The 19,488-nt window shown below is 41.2% G+C and overlaps 1 protein-coding gene across 1 annotated transcript in view; it reads left to right on the plus strand.

Annotated features, from left to right (window-relative positions):
* Positions 1-19,488, plus strand: part of LOC311507937 (matrix metalloproteinase-17-like) — an 81,179-nt gene that overhangs the window by 18,565 nt on the left and 43,126 nt on the right. The window contains exons 2-3 of the mRNA XM_084572482.1: positions 11,096-11,228; positions 11,375-11,510. Coding sequence (XP_084428608.1) covers positions 11,096-11,228; positions 11,375-11,510 — 269 coding nt within the window. The remainder of the gene's footprint in view (positions 1-11,095; positions 11,229-11,374; positions 11,511-19,488) is intronic.

Genomic DNA, 19,488 nt, shown 5'->3' on the forward strand with positions numbered 1-19,488 from the left:
AGCTTGTGATTGCTAGTCCGCCAGAGCCAGGCGGTGCTCACGCTGTGACGGACAACCTTTTTTTTCAGTTCAGCAGTTGCAAGGGTTTCAATTAAAGTGAAGGGGAGTTGAGTGAATGTTTGCAGAGGCTGGCGCAAGACTGAAAATGCCTTAGAGGTGCCCTATGTCAGCACTAAGCTGGCTAATTTTAAAAACAGCAGAACGTGTGTTGACCGTGTTACCAGGTCATTGGTACAACAATCTTAATTTACACAGAAACGCTTGAACAATAAGAAAATCTGCTGCTTTCTTGTTTGGACTGGCAAATAAAACTGCACACCACAGCCAACATCTGGTAAGCAGTGGGACAAAGAGTTTGTTTACTTTGCTGAATTTCAGCTTGTTAAACCTCTGTTCGGTCCTCCCTTGCTCTGTGATCACCCATACTGCTGAACTCACAATTTAGATGTTCCTTTTCATTTTTTTTATATTTATTTTGTGCAGTCAGACAATGGAACACTAAGCCAGCATTTTGAGCTCTACGCATGCTGGAGAGAATGGTGGAAATGGAGATGTTGAGTTCTGAGGTGAGAATAAAAGCCTGTATGGTGTCGGAAATGGCCTTTTTTTAAAAAAAAAATAGAGCTAGCTATTGTGGAAACCTGACACATAAGGTAGGACATTTTCGTAGTGCTCATGATCCTCATTTCTTCCAGCTGTGAGCAGGGAGTGAGACAGATTTGAAATGTCTATTCATCCCCAAAACACGTGAAAGCACGATCTAATGTGACCAAACGGATGCAAATCTTCTTAAAATCCCTCACTTGTCTTCTCCCATCTCTGCTCAAACTCACCGACCCTCGCACGCTGCCTTTTCGCCTCAGCCCCCCTTTGTTTCAAACACTACACTACTAAATGACGCATCAGCAGTTCAGCAACGCTTCATTTCTGTGCTCACATTAATCAATGTCTCTCACACGTGAGGCTTGATTTTCTACTTCAACACTATCTTTTCCTCGGCTGGAGGAAGCATCTCGACTGCAGAAGGACAATGAGCAGTTGTCTCACTTTGTTTTCTCGGTTTACAGACATTAAATTAAGGCAGATCTAGCTCATTTTATATGTTAAGACACCAGAGCCTTCCATCCCCAACAAACTTAATACATGATAAGTATAAATATACCATATCATAGTACCCTATCAACACCTTTCCATTCTATAAAGGACCTAAAGTCTAATGAGGTGCGCGAAGGCATTGATTTTTTTGATCTCAGTAAAAAATTCTCTTTGAGGAACATTTTTACATGCCTAGATTTTTGTAGCGTCTACTCTGCTCCAGACCTCAGTGTATTAAAATATTACAGGCAAAGAAATCAATTCTCCTTCATATCGCGACACTGCTCCACAGACTGGGTGTACATCAGACCCTATTATATAGCTGCGCCATGCCTCAATTATGCTCATTAGTAAGACCCTGTGTCTGTCTTTGGATTAATTATTGTTTAGATATAAATAAATGAAACTGTGTTTGTGTAATGTGCACGTGTGAGCTCTTCAATTACAACAGCAAATGTGTGTGCTTGTGACTTGCAGACAAAAAGTCACTTAAAGGGGAACTACCGTTTTTTACAACCTGGACCTTATTTCTAGCATAAAATACGATCGTTTACGCACCCATATAAGTTTTGTGTCATTTGCACTCATTTAGGAGATAATTAGATCAGCGTGTATCCATATAGCGGTAGTGACTAGGGCACCGAGACGCAGCCTCTAAATAACGCATTATCTTGCCAATATTTTGTTATGATATGCTAGTGCTATTCCCCGTTGAGTCCGGAGTTACCTGTTATCATCATCCAGGGTCTGTAGATTGACCTACAGACTAGGGCTGAACGATATGGACAAAATTTCATATCTCGATAATTATGCCAGATATCTCGATATCGATACCATTTTTTAAAAGCCCTCTTTCGAGACTGTGTACACGGGTACCATGTCTTTTGCAATGTGGTATGTTATAGCGTCTGTAATGTGTTTATGTCTGGTGGACGTCGACTCATACGGTGTAACGCTACTGAACGCATCAGCAATCAAACTTTGATTGGGCTTCTTTTGGGCAGTGTTGTTTTCGTCAACGATGACGATGACGAAATTATTTCGTTGACGAACCTTTTTTTCATGACGATAACGAGACGATGACGAGCTAAACATGGCTCTTTCATGACGAAAACATGACGAGACGTTTGTAAGCTTTCGTTGACGAGACGAGACTGGACGAAAATGTTAGTGGGTGTTTTCATCAACGATGACGATGACGAAATTATTTCGTTGACGCCCCTTTTTTTAATGACAATATGTTGTGGGTGGTCTGTCAGACGTTCAAAATGCATGACATCTCTGCCTATTGTCTGTCAAAAGCTAAAAAGTATCAGCAATGGTGCTGCATCCTATCCTTGTTTGGTCACGCCCACCACATGTCATCACGCCAGCATCTGTGCACATTCTACACAACACGCCTGCCGTCACAATCACACTAAATGATGGACCTTAGTGGCAGCGGCAAGGGCCTTGGTGGTCGGAAACGACGAGATGATCTATGGCAGGGGTGCTCATTACGTCGATCGCGATCGACCGGTAGATCGCGAAGGTAGTGCGGGTAGATCGCGTGCCACTGAAAACTTTTTTTAGATGTTAACATTTATCCGTTTCAACTCCAAAACAAACAGCAAGACAAACTTTCATCTTTATTTATTTTTACTTTATATTTGCAACATGCCCTCAGTTCAGCGGCATAAATCCACAGCCACGCACAACTTCAGCAACTCAAGACTACCGTCTTTCTTAAAGAGACAGCGCTATTTTTTTAAAGGTGCAGTGCACCAGTTTTTCTTGATAAAAATAAAAACAAAGCTGGATAGAGCTTTTAACAATGTAGCACCAATTAATATGACTATATATACACTGTTACCATTTTATCTGTGTGTAATGCATAATCCTTATAGTATGGTCTAAAACCATTCCTTTGTTATTGTAATTATGGGTGAAAATACTTTTTCTTTTAATTCTTTTAACTAAAATTGACTAAAACTAGACTAAAACCTTTTTGAGTTTTCGTCGACTAAAACTAGACTAAAACCATCACATACAGAAATGACAAAAATGTGACTAAAACTAATAAGCATTTTCGTCCAAAAGACTAAGACTAAGACTAAGTCTAAAATGGCTGCCAAAAACAACACTGCTTTTGGGATGACTGAGAAGTCCCCGGTGTTTCTCTCATTGCAATACACTCTTCGTGCAGCACGTGATGGTGTTGTTTCATGTGGTGAAACATGTTTCTTGTGCTATCTTGCTTCGTCGCAATTTTCGCCAAGCGACCAGCACAACACCTCGCTCTGGTGTACATCATCATTTTTAAATCCAAAATACCTCCATATAATGGAAGATGATTTATGTTTTGGCACCAAATCAGATTTTGCACTAGTGACACGGGAATCAATTGTCGCTCCCATCAAGCCCACAAAAATACTCCCGTCATATCCCGATCACGTGACTGCCCCCCAACAAAAATCCTGTCCCGCAAAATCACGAGAGAAAGACTCCTAAATCCCGTCCAGCTCCCTATGTTGTTGTCTAAAGTTGGGCGCACTCACCGCATTGCAGCGTCACTTTTTAATTAAATCTCCGGCTCCGTCCCGCTCCCGTTGATTATTTGCTCTATCCCGTCCCTATCACGTTACCAACAGTGAAACTGACTCCCGTACTGCGAGACTCGCGGGAGTCCCGAAAAGTTGTCACCCTCTATTCTGCACCGCCACCGGCCGCATTATCTTCCACACTCACTTTACTTTCTTTCTTTTTAGTTTCCCCGCTGTGTATGTAGTGTGAGTGTGCGTCTCAGTCTCCGTCTCCCTCACTCCCGCCCTCATATGTTTGTCATTGGTCTATATCGTTTATATCGTTGCTTTTTCGATATTAATATCTTGAATGTTCATATCTAGATATAGATACGATAATGATATATCGTTCAGCCCTACTACAGACCCCGGATGATGTCTTCTGACCTGAATGATGTTGTCTCTGATCGCTGCGTGCAACCTCGACGATAACAGGTAACTCTGGACTCAACGGGGAATAGCACTAGCGTACGATAACAAAATACTGGGGAAATGAACAAGTTTCGCGGCAGATAATGCGTTATTTAGAGGCTGCATCTTGGTGCCCTAGTCACTCCCACTATATGGACATACACTGATCTAATTATCTCCTGAACGAGTGCAAATGACACAAAAGTTATATGGGTGAGTAAACGATCGTATTCTATGCTAGAAATAAGGTCCAGGTTGTAAAAACCAGTAGTTCCCCTTTAAATAGTGTGCTATTTAGATTTACATTTGCCGCATTGGTCGTTGTTGATTTATGTATTGATAGAGCTGTTTTTTGAAGCATGATATAGTACACAGTTTCTGCCTATATGTTATGGAATTCATTAGTTAAGTCTACATGGCATTACATTTTTAATCAGTCACTCAAGGTAAATAACTTTATTTTGATGTTTAATAGTACCCAAAGTCCTAGACCGCCCAGAGCAAGGAAAACTCCCTTTCAGCAGAAACATAAGCATGCAGATAGATTGAGTATTCATGCAGCATAATGCAAACATGATGAAATTTGTATTTATAATTTGGACAAGTCAGGTGGCAGGAGTTCTGGCTCCCCTGACTGTGTGCACTACTTACTTGTGCTGTGGATGTGTAGAACTTAATATTTGTATGGTGTTGTCAATTTTCACAAGATTAAACACGGTAGGTGGTCCCTTCCCTTCTACTTCACAGGAAAGAAGCGACTATTGAGGCTGTCCAATGTTTCACGCTAGGCTTTTAGACAGTTTTTTTAGACGGTTATGAGCACATCACCTGGGTACTCTGGGTGCATTGAATGTTTTCATACTTGTCAGTTTAAAAGTGTCTCAAAATAAGATGTGAGAGTACGGAAGTACTTGATTTGAGACACAGTGAGTGGGGTTGAGTCAACACATGCTGAGGAAATTTCACAGTTCCTCAGGTGGTAGGTAAGTTTGGTTTAGGGAGCTGGCTAATTGTGCCACTGTGAAAAGCAACAGTATTTCCCACAAAGGGACCAAAGTATGATGAAGTGTTGTTAAGACTGATTACATGCTGTACAGCTGCGGATATTGAAATGATACAGGAAATGAGTTTGTAACACTTCAGCAAACGCACAGAGTGATCCACTGGCCTTGCGGTCGCAGTGCAAGTGTTTTTGTCTTGTGCTTAATTACCTCTGAGATTACATCTGAAAAGATGTGAATGAAGGGCATTGTTGAGGAGGCCTAAGACGACCACTTTTCAGCTGCTGAGGCTCACCATGTGTCACCTGTCACCTTTTTGTTTTTATTTTTAATGAAATAAACCCTTGTTGTTGCATGTGTCTCACCTTTATGTTGCCGCAATTGAGCCAGCTCATAGCGTTAATGGAGGCTTATCCGGGATATGTTTTGGACTTTTTTGGGGAGATGGAATGCAAATTAGTAAGAATGTTGATTATCCAAAGCTTAGGTTGCAGTAAATGTCTGTCTGTGTTCTCTTAGAAGTTAGTATAGTCAAGCTAATGTTTCCACATAAGGTAAATTTGCATGTTTTAGAACTTGCCTGGTGTAGAGAGCCTCCGGGTGTTGGTGTGACCATTATCGATTTATTGTTTTTGTGCCTAACCCTAAGTTCTGGAGTAGTTTAGCTGTGAACGAGAGCCTAATTTTGTGATAGCATGTGGTGGCATTTGCTGGCTAAAGTGGTGTTTGTTAAGATGGAGGCATTTTGGGTAAGCTGAGAGGAGGTATTATGTGTGACCTTTAGTATTGTGGGTAAGCCAATTTTGATGGCTCACTGTTACTAGCTGGGTGAAGACAGTAACTTTGTATGATCATTGTGTTACATATACATAAAAGATATAATTCATTTTGCACATGATGTTCCTCAGAGTCTGTCAACCAAGGGTAGCGCTCACAGTTGTTGACCTGAATGTTTTCCTGGCTGGGTCAGGCTAGCTAGCTCCAGGATTGGGTGGCCTTTCGTCACAATATCCAGCTTTTCCTTCAAAGTCCGTGAAAGCCGTGAAAATGGGTTTCTAAGAAGATCTCCAACCAAATCAATACCATCACCACTGTGAGTTCAAAAATAGCTTAACAGGGACAATTTGCTTGTGCAGCTCACAACAGATGAACGTGAACCGCTACCTTGGCTTAAACTGAGCGGCTCTCTGACCCTTCAATCAGAGGACACGAAAACACTGACGCTACCGTAGGCCACAGAGAAGGCCTAAGAATACGAATTTGAAATGTTATTGGTTAAAGCGTCATTACAATGTTTGTTCAAGCTTCAGCCGTCTGCAGTTTTAATGGTGAAGGCCCAGGCAGATTTCTTTGACTCCAGCAACACATGATGGCTGAAATATGATTGGATAAAAGCTTTAATGCAAAGTTACACTGTCAGAAGCACCGCAGCTGAGAGCAAAATGCCCTAAGAGGCAGCTATTCCACAGATACAGCTATCGGCAGGATCTCTACAAGCACATTCACCTCGAGAAGAGCCAAGTGACTGCAAAGACAGAACAAGATTTTCCATCTGTCACTTAAAATATGAGGTACAGCACGTTATTATTGGACATTTTTGTTGCAAAGAGTATAATTTTAATGTTTATTATTAGAGTTTAGTACTGACTTTTCCACTGTTTCTGTTCTCTCTTTGCATCTATTTGTTCTTTTAAAATAAGCTCTGTAGCATTTGAGGTATAAAATGTGGTATATACAAATGAAATTATTAGTAATGTTGTTGTGATTATCATCGCTTATAAATGGTCCAAAACAAATGGACTTTCACTGCAGGCGATAGTGGCAAGTTATTGTTATTGATTAGTTGACAGGCGGCTAAGCTAGTTAAGGAGCAGATGCAGCTGCAGTATGTCATGTATTATAAAGTCAGTGCACGTTCCGCACGTATAGGTCGAAGGTGAAGTGATCTGCGTGGGTAGAGTCCAAACAACATCAAAGCAGTGCACATTTTACAGATGTATTTTCCGACTTATTGCATTTCAAATGCATTTCAAATGCAATAAGTCGGAAAATAGTGAGATTGATTTGCCCTTAAAATTAAAATAAAAGGGAGAAAAACTGAGAATCTGCCATGTACGGAAAATTCATCTTCTCCAAATCTCTGATTAAGACGACTGTCTCTTCAGTAATCTCTCATTAAGATACACAGTTAAACATAGAAACAAAGACTCACTCACATATACACTTACACAAAAATTATGGTATTACTGTACTGCATCCCAAATGACAACCCCTTTTAAAAAAAAATAAATCTTTGGTGCCACAATTTTAATTTGTTTACCTCAACAATTGAAGTAAGGGTTTATTGTGTTGTTGTGTTCTGCATTAAATAATAATGTGGGCTCTCAGTTTTCTTATGTCAGAGCAAAAGTACAGAGTTCAACCAATTGCTTCAAAACTTGCTACAATTGCTACAAAACATAGGTCATTTTAGTCATTACAGTAATTTATTCAGGAAATTATAATTACGTGGAATAAAGTCAGAAGAGAGGAGACAAATTGTTGTCAACAACTTTAACGTTATATTAAGCAAGACCAGAAAATTATAGTAGGCCTACAGTGTACAGTCAATCCCTTCACTACGAGTTTTTATCTGGAACATCAGAAATGTTTCTTCGGGTGTTTCCTACAGTCCGTCTCACTCTTTTCGTCTTCATGGAACCCAACGCAAAATCTATTTTTTTCCTACCTTATGTTAGGGAGGAATTTGTGGTGATGCCGATGAAGTAGAAGAAGTACCAGAGTCCTGTATGTCTTATGCTGAAAGAGTTTATTTAGGCTCAATTGAGGAGTAGGCTCGATCGAGGAGAACAGAAGCTTCGTCATCACAACATAAGTGCATGAGTCCACCTCAATTCTAAGGGACAAATAGTAAAGCTCAGATTCTTATGCTAGCAAGCAAGGCCAAGGCAGGGGGGAGATGTGTTAACATCCAATTGGCTATAGCACATAAACATGAAGATAAGCATTCACACCAGCTAGGAAATACAAAGTATCAGACAGTGACGGCATTATCATCTAACTCTACAGCTATGTCTGTAATGCAAAGTATCCTCCAGAGAGTGAGACTGAAGACGCCAAAGAGGGACCATGGCCTTGGCATGTTCCTCAGAGAGAAAATAGGGCAGATAACTGACGCCAGCAGTAATCTAACATTAACCACACAAACTATCCATAGGCAAGAGAAATTATTCTCCAACACCTTACTCCCAGCTGTGGAAAGCTACCTTCTTCAGCTCTGGCAAACTGTCATTTCTGTTTCATGTAAAACAAATGACTACCATCATGCCAGCAGGAACCATGCAACCGAAAACCAATTTAAAACTCTGGTTTTAAAGACTTACCTGGCACTTGAAAAGCATTGTCTCAACTATTTTGTCAAGGGATTGAATGTAATGAACATTCATTTATGGGTGAAAGTCCTGTAAGATAACTTTAATACACACTCTCACTCAAATCACACTTATTTGTAAGTCTAGCTCCAAGAAAGGCTGTATTATGCTGGGAGGATAAAGTCTTCTAAGACACCCTTATTTCCTCAAAACATTTTGCAAATTAATGCCTGCCTTTCATTCAGTTTGCACTTTAGATCTGTGGGTAATAGGTAACTGACTGAATAAAGAAGCATCGTACCACATAATGAGCAACAGTAGGACAGCCTTACAACCACATTTTGTACAAGAGAGCTCATTGTTGTGCTGGGATTTGCCAATAATCAGCCAGCACAGATAATAAATTAAAATGCGTCAAAATGGACTGATCTCGACAATTACACAACGCAGAGCAGCACTACTTAAGGAAGATGTCTGCCATTCATTCTTTATGAACGGTTTTAAAGACTCGCTGGAGTAACAAAGTGGCATTAATGAAACAAATGTATGAAATGAAAAAAAGAGATGGATTGCCATTAAGATCAGTGAATAGAACGATCAGGCTCAAGTTTAATGAGCATTGTCAAAACTTCCCACCCTTTCCCTGTTTAATAGTCTTCATTAGTAATCAGATTGTCTCCTTCTTTAAATCCATTGAAGTGAAAGAGAGATGAGCCCTCCACTGCGTACACGCAGGCGTCATTTTCAATGACAGAGAAATACGATCACTAATGTGCCTGTATGAGTAGTGCGTGTCGCGTGCTTGGTAATGAAACTTCAGCGGCAGGGGGGGCAATTCTTTTCCATCCGTAATAAAATTGACAGCCCTTAATGAAAACAAGGGCACTTGAAAACACATCAGCTATTTGCCCTCAGTCTGCAGTGAAGTCACAGAGCTGACTGCCCTCACAGAGTCCAGCTGCACTGAAGCTGCCATTTACTCACTTCCACGGGGCAAATGCTTGCTGACATGGGGGCTCGACCTCGTGTCCCAGCTCAGGCCCAAGGGGTCCATATCACTTAGCCTATTCGCTGCTCAAATGAACCTGCCCATTTCTAGTATGTTATCATTCCACTTTGATTGCTGCGTTCAAACCTTCCCATTTAAAAACAATGAAAATTGTTCCTATAGATGCCCCATACACATGAGGATGACACAAAATGTCTACACCAAATACCAGCCTTCTCTGCTGGCCTACACATCAAAATCATTGACTTACATTTTAATATTTTCCCACTAATCTTAATAAATTATTCCAAATAGCCTATTCTTTTCATTTTATGGCTTGTCTGTAGTTTTGAAAAAGTGTAGTTAAAAAAGACAAAGTTTGGTTTTGTGGCTCTGTAACTCTTCTCAGGCCACTAAAGGACTTTGTCACCTGAATGTTAACATACAGTCTGCTATTTTGGGGAATTTGTTAAATGATTAATGCTGCTACATGACATGCTAGAATAATACTAAAAATAAGACGTAATGATAAACTCCTTGACCAACTCTGACATACGTGTCACAAAGCCGCAACTATTTGCTTGGGGCCCCCTCAGAACCAAAGACATACCACTGGTCATACCTCGTGTTGTTTGTTGATTCACTAAGCCATTGATTCTCCTACATTTTTTGACCTGTCCCACTTACCCCTGACATTCTAGTCTGAAACTCTTTCGGGAAATTGTTGTTGTTTCTCATCCCCTGCGATGCCGCTGAGGGTCAGTTCAATTCCGCTGTAAACCTTTCCCAAGCCCTCTGGACAGGTGGCAAAGCCAAGGATGAGAAGGCAAATAATCAGGCGGCAGAGTGCTTCACTAAAGCTAAGTCATTCGGTTAATGGGATTTTCCCAGCGTTGTCAGTACAGAGGGAATGCCTTGCTATCGATCTGTGTCGCTCACCTCTGATGAGAGCTGATCAAAAACCTATTTAAAATCTGCCATCTCTTATTGGCGCTCTGATCAGGATGATGGTGGAGGAGGATTTAGTGGAGCTGAGACAAATCAAGGAAACGAGGGAAAAAAAAGAAAGAAAGGCCTCGGTGGTGAAATGAAATGGAAAGAAAAAAAGGAAAATAGCAACACTCAAGTTGCAGCTCAGACGCCTCTGTCAGTATTTGTTTCTAAACCAATAAATGCTGTCAACTGGCAAATTCACAGGTCTTTTATGTAAATGAAGTTGAAGTGCTACCTTTCCACATGGCTACCATTTTTGCTGTACAGAATGATATCTTACGTTGTCCTAGTCAGCCATATCATTGTTAAAATGAATCCAATACAATCCATCATAGAATGGAAGTAATACATCTATTACTTTTACAGCCAGAGGAGACTCCCAGTGACCTTGTTTAATCTAAGAATGCTACTTTCACTCTACCTGACTATCTTTATTTTTAATAATTACTATATAAGAGCATGCACACTAGCACAGACTATAAAATAAGTTTTTAGGCATGTTACTTCTTGTTGGGATGCACAACTTGAATGTGTAGATGTACACAGAGACACAGTATCCACAGACTGTAAACATGAACAGGTGTCCAACTTTCTCAGCAGCTTTGGGATACTCCGAGTCCTTGAAATGCCTCAAATGAACTCTGCTGAACTCTTGTGTCTACTGTTTCCCTACAGGACTGGCTGAGTAAGTTTGGCTACCTCCCGCCCCCCGACCCAGTGACTGGCCAGCTTCAGACCAAGGAGGCCCTGACCAAGGCCATCAAAGCCATGCAGAAGTTCGGAGGCCTCAAGGAGACGGGCGTCTTCGGTATGTGGCTGCGTTTGTTTGGAGCGTTCGTGTCTGAGAGCTGTTACTTTTGTTGAATCGAGGATAACTACGCGGAAGTGTTCAATCAGCACCTCTATGACACAATCAAGCTCCCCTTCTCCCCTCTGCTTTCATCTCTTCCTCAGACCAAGCCACCCTGGGCCTAATGAAAACACCCAGATGTTCTCTGCCAGATGTGTCGGAGGCAGAGGCGACAGTGGGGCGCAGGAAACGAAGCTTGAACCCTCAGAACAAATGGAATAAGAGGCACCTGTCCTGGCGGTAGGGAATAGTAAAATATAAAGTCTAATACCTTGATACCGCTATACATTCAGTCCCATGTATGACATCAGCGCGGTGCATTAGCAGTAAGTCAGCAATCCCACAGTCTTCCCCCATCTGTGCATCCTTTGATAGATTACATTAGAGAACTCTTCCTTTAGCCGAGATCTGCTGCTCTCTTGGTCAATTCTGTTTCAAAGCATCTGATTAGCAAACAACAAACCTCTCAGGAGACATACAGTACATAGGTCTCCTCAATAAATCTTTCAGATAAAGTGGTCAATGAGTATTGCCACGGGGCACAGAAAGTTCATAAAACGATTTTATGTACATTCATTAAACCCACCAGCAGACGATCAAGTGGTCTAACCATGCAAACCGAAAATACAGGACCAGTCAGTTCGAAATCTATTAGTCTAAGTTCAATCTTGAGGTGATTTCTTAATTGAGGCTGATTCAAATGGTGACTCAATAGTCACAGAAAAAATATTGTGCAGTTAAAATCATGGAAACTTTGTTGTCATCCATTCCATGACACGTTCCAGACTGAAGCTAAATTCACCCAGTCCCTTTCCACTCATGCTGCCTCAACATTAGGAAGAGCAACCTTTCAAGGGGTTCATGCATTTCATGGAGTATTGTGTGATATCACAGGTAGACTTATGACGGTACCAGCTACAGCCTTAACCCCAGTGAGCTCAGCTACTCAGGTGACACTACTACAGCAGTATCACATTGAACTGTTGGTGGTAGGATGAGAAATGGTGGTCTCAGTTCATTTAAGTTATGCAGAAATGTTTCAGGGATAAGAGTTTTCGTTGACCTTCAGTCTCAACAGAGCTTTTCTTAATGTGCCTCCCATTATTACTTTCTGCATCGTCTCAAATCATGAACTTCAGTCAGACATGTCCAATTGTGCATCAACTGGAAATGATGAGAGCAAAATTTGACAGGCTCGTCTACAAACCCAACGCTAGCAGCTGCCACATAATTACAGACACTTAGGGTAACCCAGAAACATAAATGGCTTTTAACTAAAATATAAACATTTTGGGTGGATGCATACAACATTTTTACAGCGCGTTGTTTGTTTCAAACGCGACCGCTGCAGCTTCATCTGCCATCATACTGCACTGCATGTTGCCATAGTTGTCGGTGCACTCAAAATAGCAAGAACAGAAGTAGGCTACACAGCGCAAGTGTCTGCCTTCTGACCACCTTGTACAAGATGTACCTTCTTAGTGGTAAATAAACACATGACACTAGATTTATGATGGTGTATTCAGACAGAGCAGAGCTTGTCCTTTGATAAAATATTATGGACGTCTGTGACCGTCTGAGAAACCACAGCACGGTGTTAGACAGTGTGGGAGGACGCAGTAAAACATATGGTTGGTCTGCGCTAATTTCCACACACTATCAGGGATGATTCAACAAGGAGCTGCCATAAGCTGGTGTGTGGGCCAGCGTGTGTGTGCGTATGTGTCCGCAGAATATGAAATACACAAATTAACTGAGAAATAAGGAAGGCCGACACATAGACAAACTATATATTCACATACACACAGCTGTGTATGCATTGCCTCCCTCCTGGTGGGCTTTAACTTTCTTTTTCTTCTTTGTACTGCTGCCAATCAAACGCCTTGCCCCTGTCAGTTCAATCCACTCTGAAATAAGACAGCCTCGTCTTCAGTCCAGCATAACACCTTTGTATTCACAGCACTCAGATTTGTAGAACAGCACACAGGAACAGCTGTGGATTATGTGCTGGCTTCAGATCCAGAGAGATTTTCATATGGGACGGGTTTTTATTTATTTATTTTTTTGGTAAAGCACCATAACAAAGCATTGGTATTCTGCATAGACCGGCTTCCACTATAATTCTCTGGGTGTTCTGCCTCCTTCTGTTTTTAGTTAATGTTGCGCCGTTTGTGTAGCTGGGTTTACAAAATTATATTTATCATGTAATATTCCATGGCGTATCGGCTTCATTCAATTACATGGGCGAATAACGGGGCTGACAGAATGGAGATAATGTGCAAAACTGCTAATGAGTCAGATGTAGTCTGACAACCATGTTAAATGCTAGTATGCTGATCCACCACGTCGGTGAGATTAAAGGGAAATAAAATTATTTTTATCTCTGCAATGTACACATTCCTTCAATATATTGATTTTAATTATTTCATGGTACAGCCAGAAACGAAGTATGTATTGACAAATTTGCTCACTGACATTTGATGTACGGAGCCGAACTTATTGTGTGGAACGCCACACAATGAGGAAGAAATGCCAGTTTCATCAAAACACAGGAGTTAACAATAGCGACGATATTGTCAAATTTACATGTTTGTAACACTTTCCTTTGAGCTGTTGATCCAGGGGTAGTTATAAGACGGACCTACGTAACCGTGATCAGTGCTGTTAGAAAATGCATTAATTAGAATAATAATGATGGAACTGTTTTGTTAGGAGCATAGTCTTGTTACTGTAGTAATGATAGGACTGTAAGAGTTAAAGCTTCAGTGTGGAACATTTGTGTCCCTCTTCTGCTAGTGAGAGTAATTACACAAACACTGTTGATGCATGTGTATGACATCAGCCCCCTTTTTTTCCCCCTTCAGCACTCAACAATAACAGTATCAGTGTTTGTCCTCATTGTCGATCGCTTTAGTTTTTAGAGCGTAATGCGTCAGAAAGTTGGTCTGGAATCGGTACGTTGGGAACTGATAATGCTACGGCTAAAATCTGCCGAGCCAGTCAAATCGTCTGGGTGAGCTTTTTACAGCAACGGACAGAAGAGTAACAGTGTCCAGGGCTGCGCATTTTCTGAGCGCCGTGGAGTACAATTTGTTTCCAACAAGTCTTATTAGTTGCAGGACTCTCCAACTGAGTTTTTTTTTCTGTATTGGTTGAAACACATTCCACAATGAAATCCAAATAGTGTATTACCAGACTTTTTGTTTCATTCTTCCCGACCTTATTTGCATTCCTAACTCTTGTTCGTCCGCTGTAGACCCCACCATACTCCTAATTCAAGACTAATATACTGCAACATACAGACAGACTCACAGCGTTGCGTGCACTCGTTGGACAAGACCTGTAACAGCCATTCGTTTATATTTAAAGTCCCACACTATATCTTCCACAGACCTCTATTACTTGTCAGTCTTGTTCTTCTCGTATAGCATTTATTCAACACGTTAAACAGTCGTGTTTGCATTAACATTAAGACATCCCAGAAGAAATTTCATTGTTGAAAGTCAGAAATGGTAGACACAGAAAAAACAAAAATTACAAATATGATGATTATATTATCTGTGAGAAGTACAACGCTGTAAATGTATGCAGGTGGTTGCTGCGCCTGAAAGACATAATAGTGGTAAACAATGAGCACAAAGGCTGTGTTTTGCCACTGTAGACTGGGTATGTCCTTCCAGGTTTACATTCAGGCTCAAGGTGACTGCAAAGAATTTAAATGCCTCAATAGAACTATGTATTTTAATTGGCTCTGTCACGGAGACAGAGCAGCATCTGCAGCATTTAAAGTGTGACTCCTCTACTCCATGAACGATCTGCAAGAGTAAGAAGCACCCTATAATTCTGTGTTTAGTTGACTTTAGCATGATTGACAACATCCAACTGACTGGGACTTCACACTCTACTTTGCTTTTGCACACACATCATTTTCATCATTATGTCCTGAAAATGTGCAGCGTAGGTGACGAGTAGTGAGTGTCAGTTGTTTCATTTGGAAGGGAAAGCAATAAAAGTCGAGGCTGAGTAGCTATTCATTTTTTAGGGACTTGGGTTTAGGTAATGTGTTTTTCCCACAACAAGAATAGGTAAATGGTTTTTGTGATGTTGTCTGAGAGCCTCTGTGCCAAGGAGGAGCCCTTAATCCCAATTTAACTCCTGCTTACCTTATCCCTTTTTCCCCTCGCACACACGGCGATACACCAGACTGCACTCGGCCAAGTACGCTACAGACATTAACAGCCCAGTTGCGTAACAGCTCACTGTTAGCTCATTATCTCATATTGTTAGCCCATTATCACAGCAGACAGCCTGGCAGTCATTAGCAGACCGACTGATAACTCAAACAGATAGGTGCAGCGGGCTGAGCGAAGGGGAGCGAACATCGGGACAAAGATGAGGAAAATGAAGAAGAAAGCGGAGAAGAAGCAGACGTGAAGAGGAAGATGGTATCGTTATGCCTCGACACGGTCGACAACCACAGCTGGAAGTGTGTTTTTGGGTTTGTCCAATTATCTGTCCCCTTCTAGCAAGCAAGCAATATTCCAGAAACTGTCGTCAGATTTGGCACCAACGTTTACTTGGATCAGGTGATAAGAAGTTGGTGGTGAAAGGTTAAGTTCACTATGACCTGAGAAAACATGTTTTTGGCGATTTCTAAATAATTCATGTACTAATTATGACACTTGGATGTCATCCACTGGTCTGCTGATGCTGTCCTATGTGAAAATCGTCTCTTAAGTGAAGACACAATAGAAAATATGAGTGGAATCAAACATATCGATACAATGATAACTTCCATCTTGCTTCAAAATACAGTTATTATGTTTTACTACATGGCTTTCCCTACATACATATATAGTATGAGTGCAAAAAAAAAAAAAGATCTGCGCTTGGGGGGATGAAGACAGCCGACACTGGTTGGGGTAGGCATATCCCGTATCCCAGTGAGGCAGTAACTGTAGTTTCTTGCTACAGTTTGTTGGTTTTATTGACTACATGCTGGATTGCAAAATCTCCAGCTCTCATTTATCTCTTCTGCTTGTACTGTCTGTAATAAAGTAAATGAACACAGTTCAACAACAAGAAGTGTAGGAGCCTTAATGGCCATATAAATCCATGAATGTAGGTCCACAGAGACACAGTGCTCTTCACATATTACAGTGTATCATTCATGTATTTATATGCCCTGAAGCTCAAAGTTATTGTTTTGTGAGGGCTTCACTTCAAACCCAGTGGGTGTTTCTTACAAACAGTACTACCATATTCAAAGTTGAAGGTGGTTAATGAGGGTATTAAGGGTAACCATAGTCATAACTCAGCAATAGGGCTCCATCAAGGAACTAACAATAGCCATAGCTCACAGTGAGCATTAAGAAATTCCACAGCTGTAACCGAAGGCACCGCTGGGTTACAGCCAAAGAGGTAGCTCTGGGGGTATAAGAGGTAATAACACAGAGCTGCTACCAGTAATGGCCAGGCACATCACAGCTTGACAAATGGGCTTTCATTCGCTTGTTCCTTAGGTGCCATATTTGGATATAATGTATATTGTTGAGTGTCAGGTGAATAACTTGGACCTGTTCATTCAATATCACTATTTGAAAAGTAAAACCATTGTCCTCTTGGGTTGCATGAGGTGATTATTGAAAATCCAAAATGGCAGAACCAAGATTTCTACTATATTGAAAGAAAATCACTGTAACCATGCCCTCTAAAGGCTCTTTTAGAGTACCGTGGGACATAGACGCCATAACCTGTGCATGTAACCTCCTTGTGCGCTCATCAGTCTTGCTCCCTCTGTAAAAATGCCACCCAAAACAAAGTCACTGTCTTTTTTGTCAGTTGAGTTAATTTTTGTTTCTACTTCCTGCTTCACTTTCACCGATGGCTACTGAAACTTACGTCAATATTTCGCCCGAAGATGATTCATGCAAATGTTTGTATCTCCGAACCTCCTCAGTTAACATTTCCTCCATGTGTTCCATCAGTATTGACCCAAAACAATCAATTTGGAAACCCTAAAGCGGACTTTAGGCGCTACTACCAATTGGACCAATCACAGCTCTTGCAGTCTGTGCCACCGCGCTGCGTAGTTAAAGTTCTGAGGAAGTGCACGGCAGCTACGGCGCTAGGGTCTCTGCAGGGTCTGCATATGTTCTGTGCGGTCGAGACAGAAGTCTAAACTGCCTGTAAGGGGTAATGTCATTCCTCACTAACCCAGTTAAAGAGAGACCAGGAGACACCTTTTTTGGGCAGCTCATTAAATTGTTTCCCCTTGGACAATAAATTATATATGGTCTGGTCTTAGTTGAGGCTATTGAAATATCATAAATGATTTTGCCTTGTTTACCAGTGTATTTCAATACAGCCAAAATGTGTCTTTAATGGCAGCACTAGAACAATTCAAGTATCACCAGAGTTGTTACAATTCAACCTCTTGAGTGTGATTGCCAAATTCAAGGCAATCCAACTAGACGTTATTGAGACTTAGTTTTAGAGACATCTCTTATCCCCTACGCCCTAGGCACTTTTAAATTCATCTGATCTGAAATAACATCTTTATTATAATGAATCCTGCAGTCCTAAAGTGGCTCTAAGACCTCTTAACTGCAACCAGACCACATCTGATGCAACAGAAATGAAACACAACAATGCTACTTCCATTTTCATCGCAGACTTACGAGACGGCCTCTTCACTGGATGTATCAACGCTTAGCAACTGCGGAGACTTAGCTTTAATCTGTGTTTTAAGGATTTGATCAAAAATGTCCACGTAATAGAAAAGCCTGATGATCACTAAAGTTGTCTGGATGTGAGGTTCATGAATGAACATTTCAAGGTAGCGCATCTATTGAGATATGTGAAGACATGTAAGTCTGTTGCCAAAAGTATCGACATTGTCGAAAAACTACAAAATGCTTGTTCTATCGAGCGGTTACAGAAGATGAAGATGAATGGATGTTAATTTGTCTATAGTACAAAGTTTAGATATAATTTTAGGTAAGATGCAAATAAGCGACAGCAGGCATGAATGGTAAAAATGGTGAAACATTATTGAAATTATAAAATCGATATGTACAAATTCAAATTACACACTATACACTATAACGCCAACCAGTATAATCCAGTTTGAAACAGAGCTCAAGCTTTTCACTTAGGACTTTCCAACTTTAAAAGGTTAATTTGTCCTATTTGTTAGCTTCCATTAACCGGATGTAGTTCCCACTCCGACTGGTCCTACGAGAAACTGGGGCTTGCAAAAGGTTCCTAGGTACGTATTGAATGTGCACAAACCGGCGTTGGAGGAAAGCATACCTTTTCTCGGCTGCAGTCTGAGTGGAAGTGGTGTGTCACGAATTCACATGGCGTCAAGGGGTTAAATAGCGTCAGTGCTGGATTTTAAATTAATTAAACAATAAGAGTACAATCCAGCTGTTCAGTGGATTTTTGAGTGGATGTGCATGCATGAGTTTCTCTCATGTAAAGGAGAGGTGTCTTTATTATTGCTCAATCACAAATCTATCATTGTGTCTGTATCACAAAGCAGTTCTGCTTCACAGAATTGTCCATTGACATCATACTCAGTAATTTCAGGTCAGTGAAATCCTCAGCATTCATTGCCCTGTTACCATTTAAGACCACTAACCTGTGAAATTGCTTGGTAGAAAGCTAAGAAAAACTACAGCGATGTTACCCCGTCGTATTTTTCTCCAGACTTCACGTCACCGCCACTGAGTTGGTGTCTGTATGAAAGACAGGACGGACTGAGAATGAGGAAAGAGGGAGACGCAGACTGAATTGGGAGAGACGTTTTTTTTTTTTGGAGAGAGGAGAGACGCATGCAGGGCCTTTTAATTTTATGTCTTTCATCTTCAGACTGAATGACATGGTGTGTGTGTGTGTGTGTGTGCGAGTGTGTGCGTCTGTCTCTGGGAAATATTTTCATGTGTGTGAGTGCGCTCCTACAAGTGTGCACCTAGAAATGCATATGAGCACATGAATCACCGTTTGCACATGAGCTTTCAATTTGCAGGGTAATCAGCTTATGTCTACGGAGGGTAGCAGAGCACAGGAGGTGAATATTAGGTGTGCCTGCGCCTGTGTATTTGCAAGCACGTGTACGTTTGTGCATCACATTTAATGTCGGCTCATGTCTCCACGGAGCAGTAAAGCCACAGGAGGTAAGAGCCTGCTGAGAGGCTGAAGGCGGGGGACAGCA

Source organism: Chelon labrosus, assembly GCF_963514085.1.
Source record: "Chelon labrosus genome assembly, chromosome: 22".
NCBI classification, from domain to species: domain Eukaryota; kingdom Metazoa; phylum Chordata; class Actinopteri; order Mugiliformes; family Mugilidae; genus Chelon; species Chelon labrosus.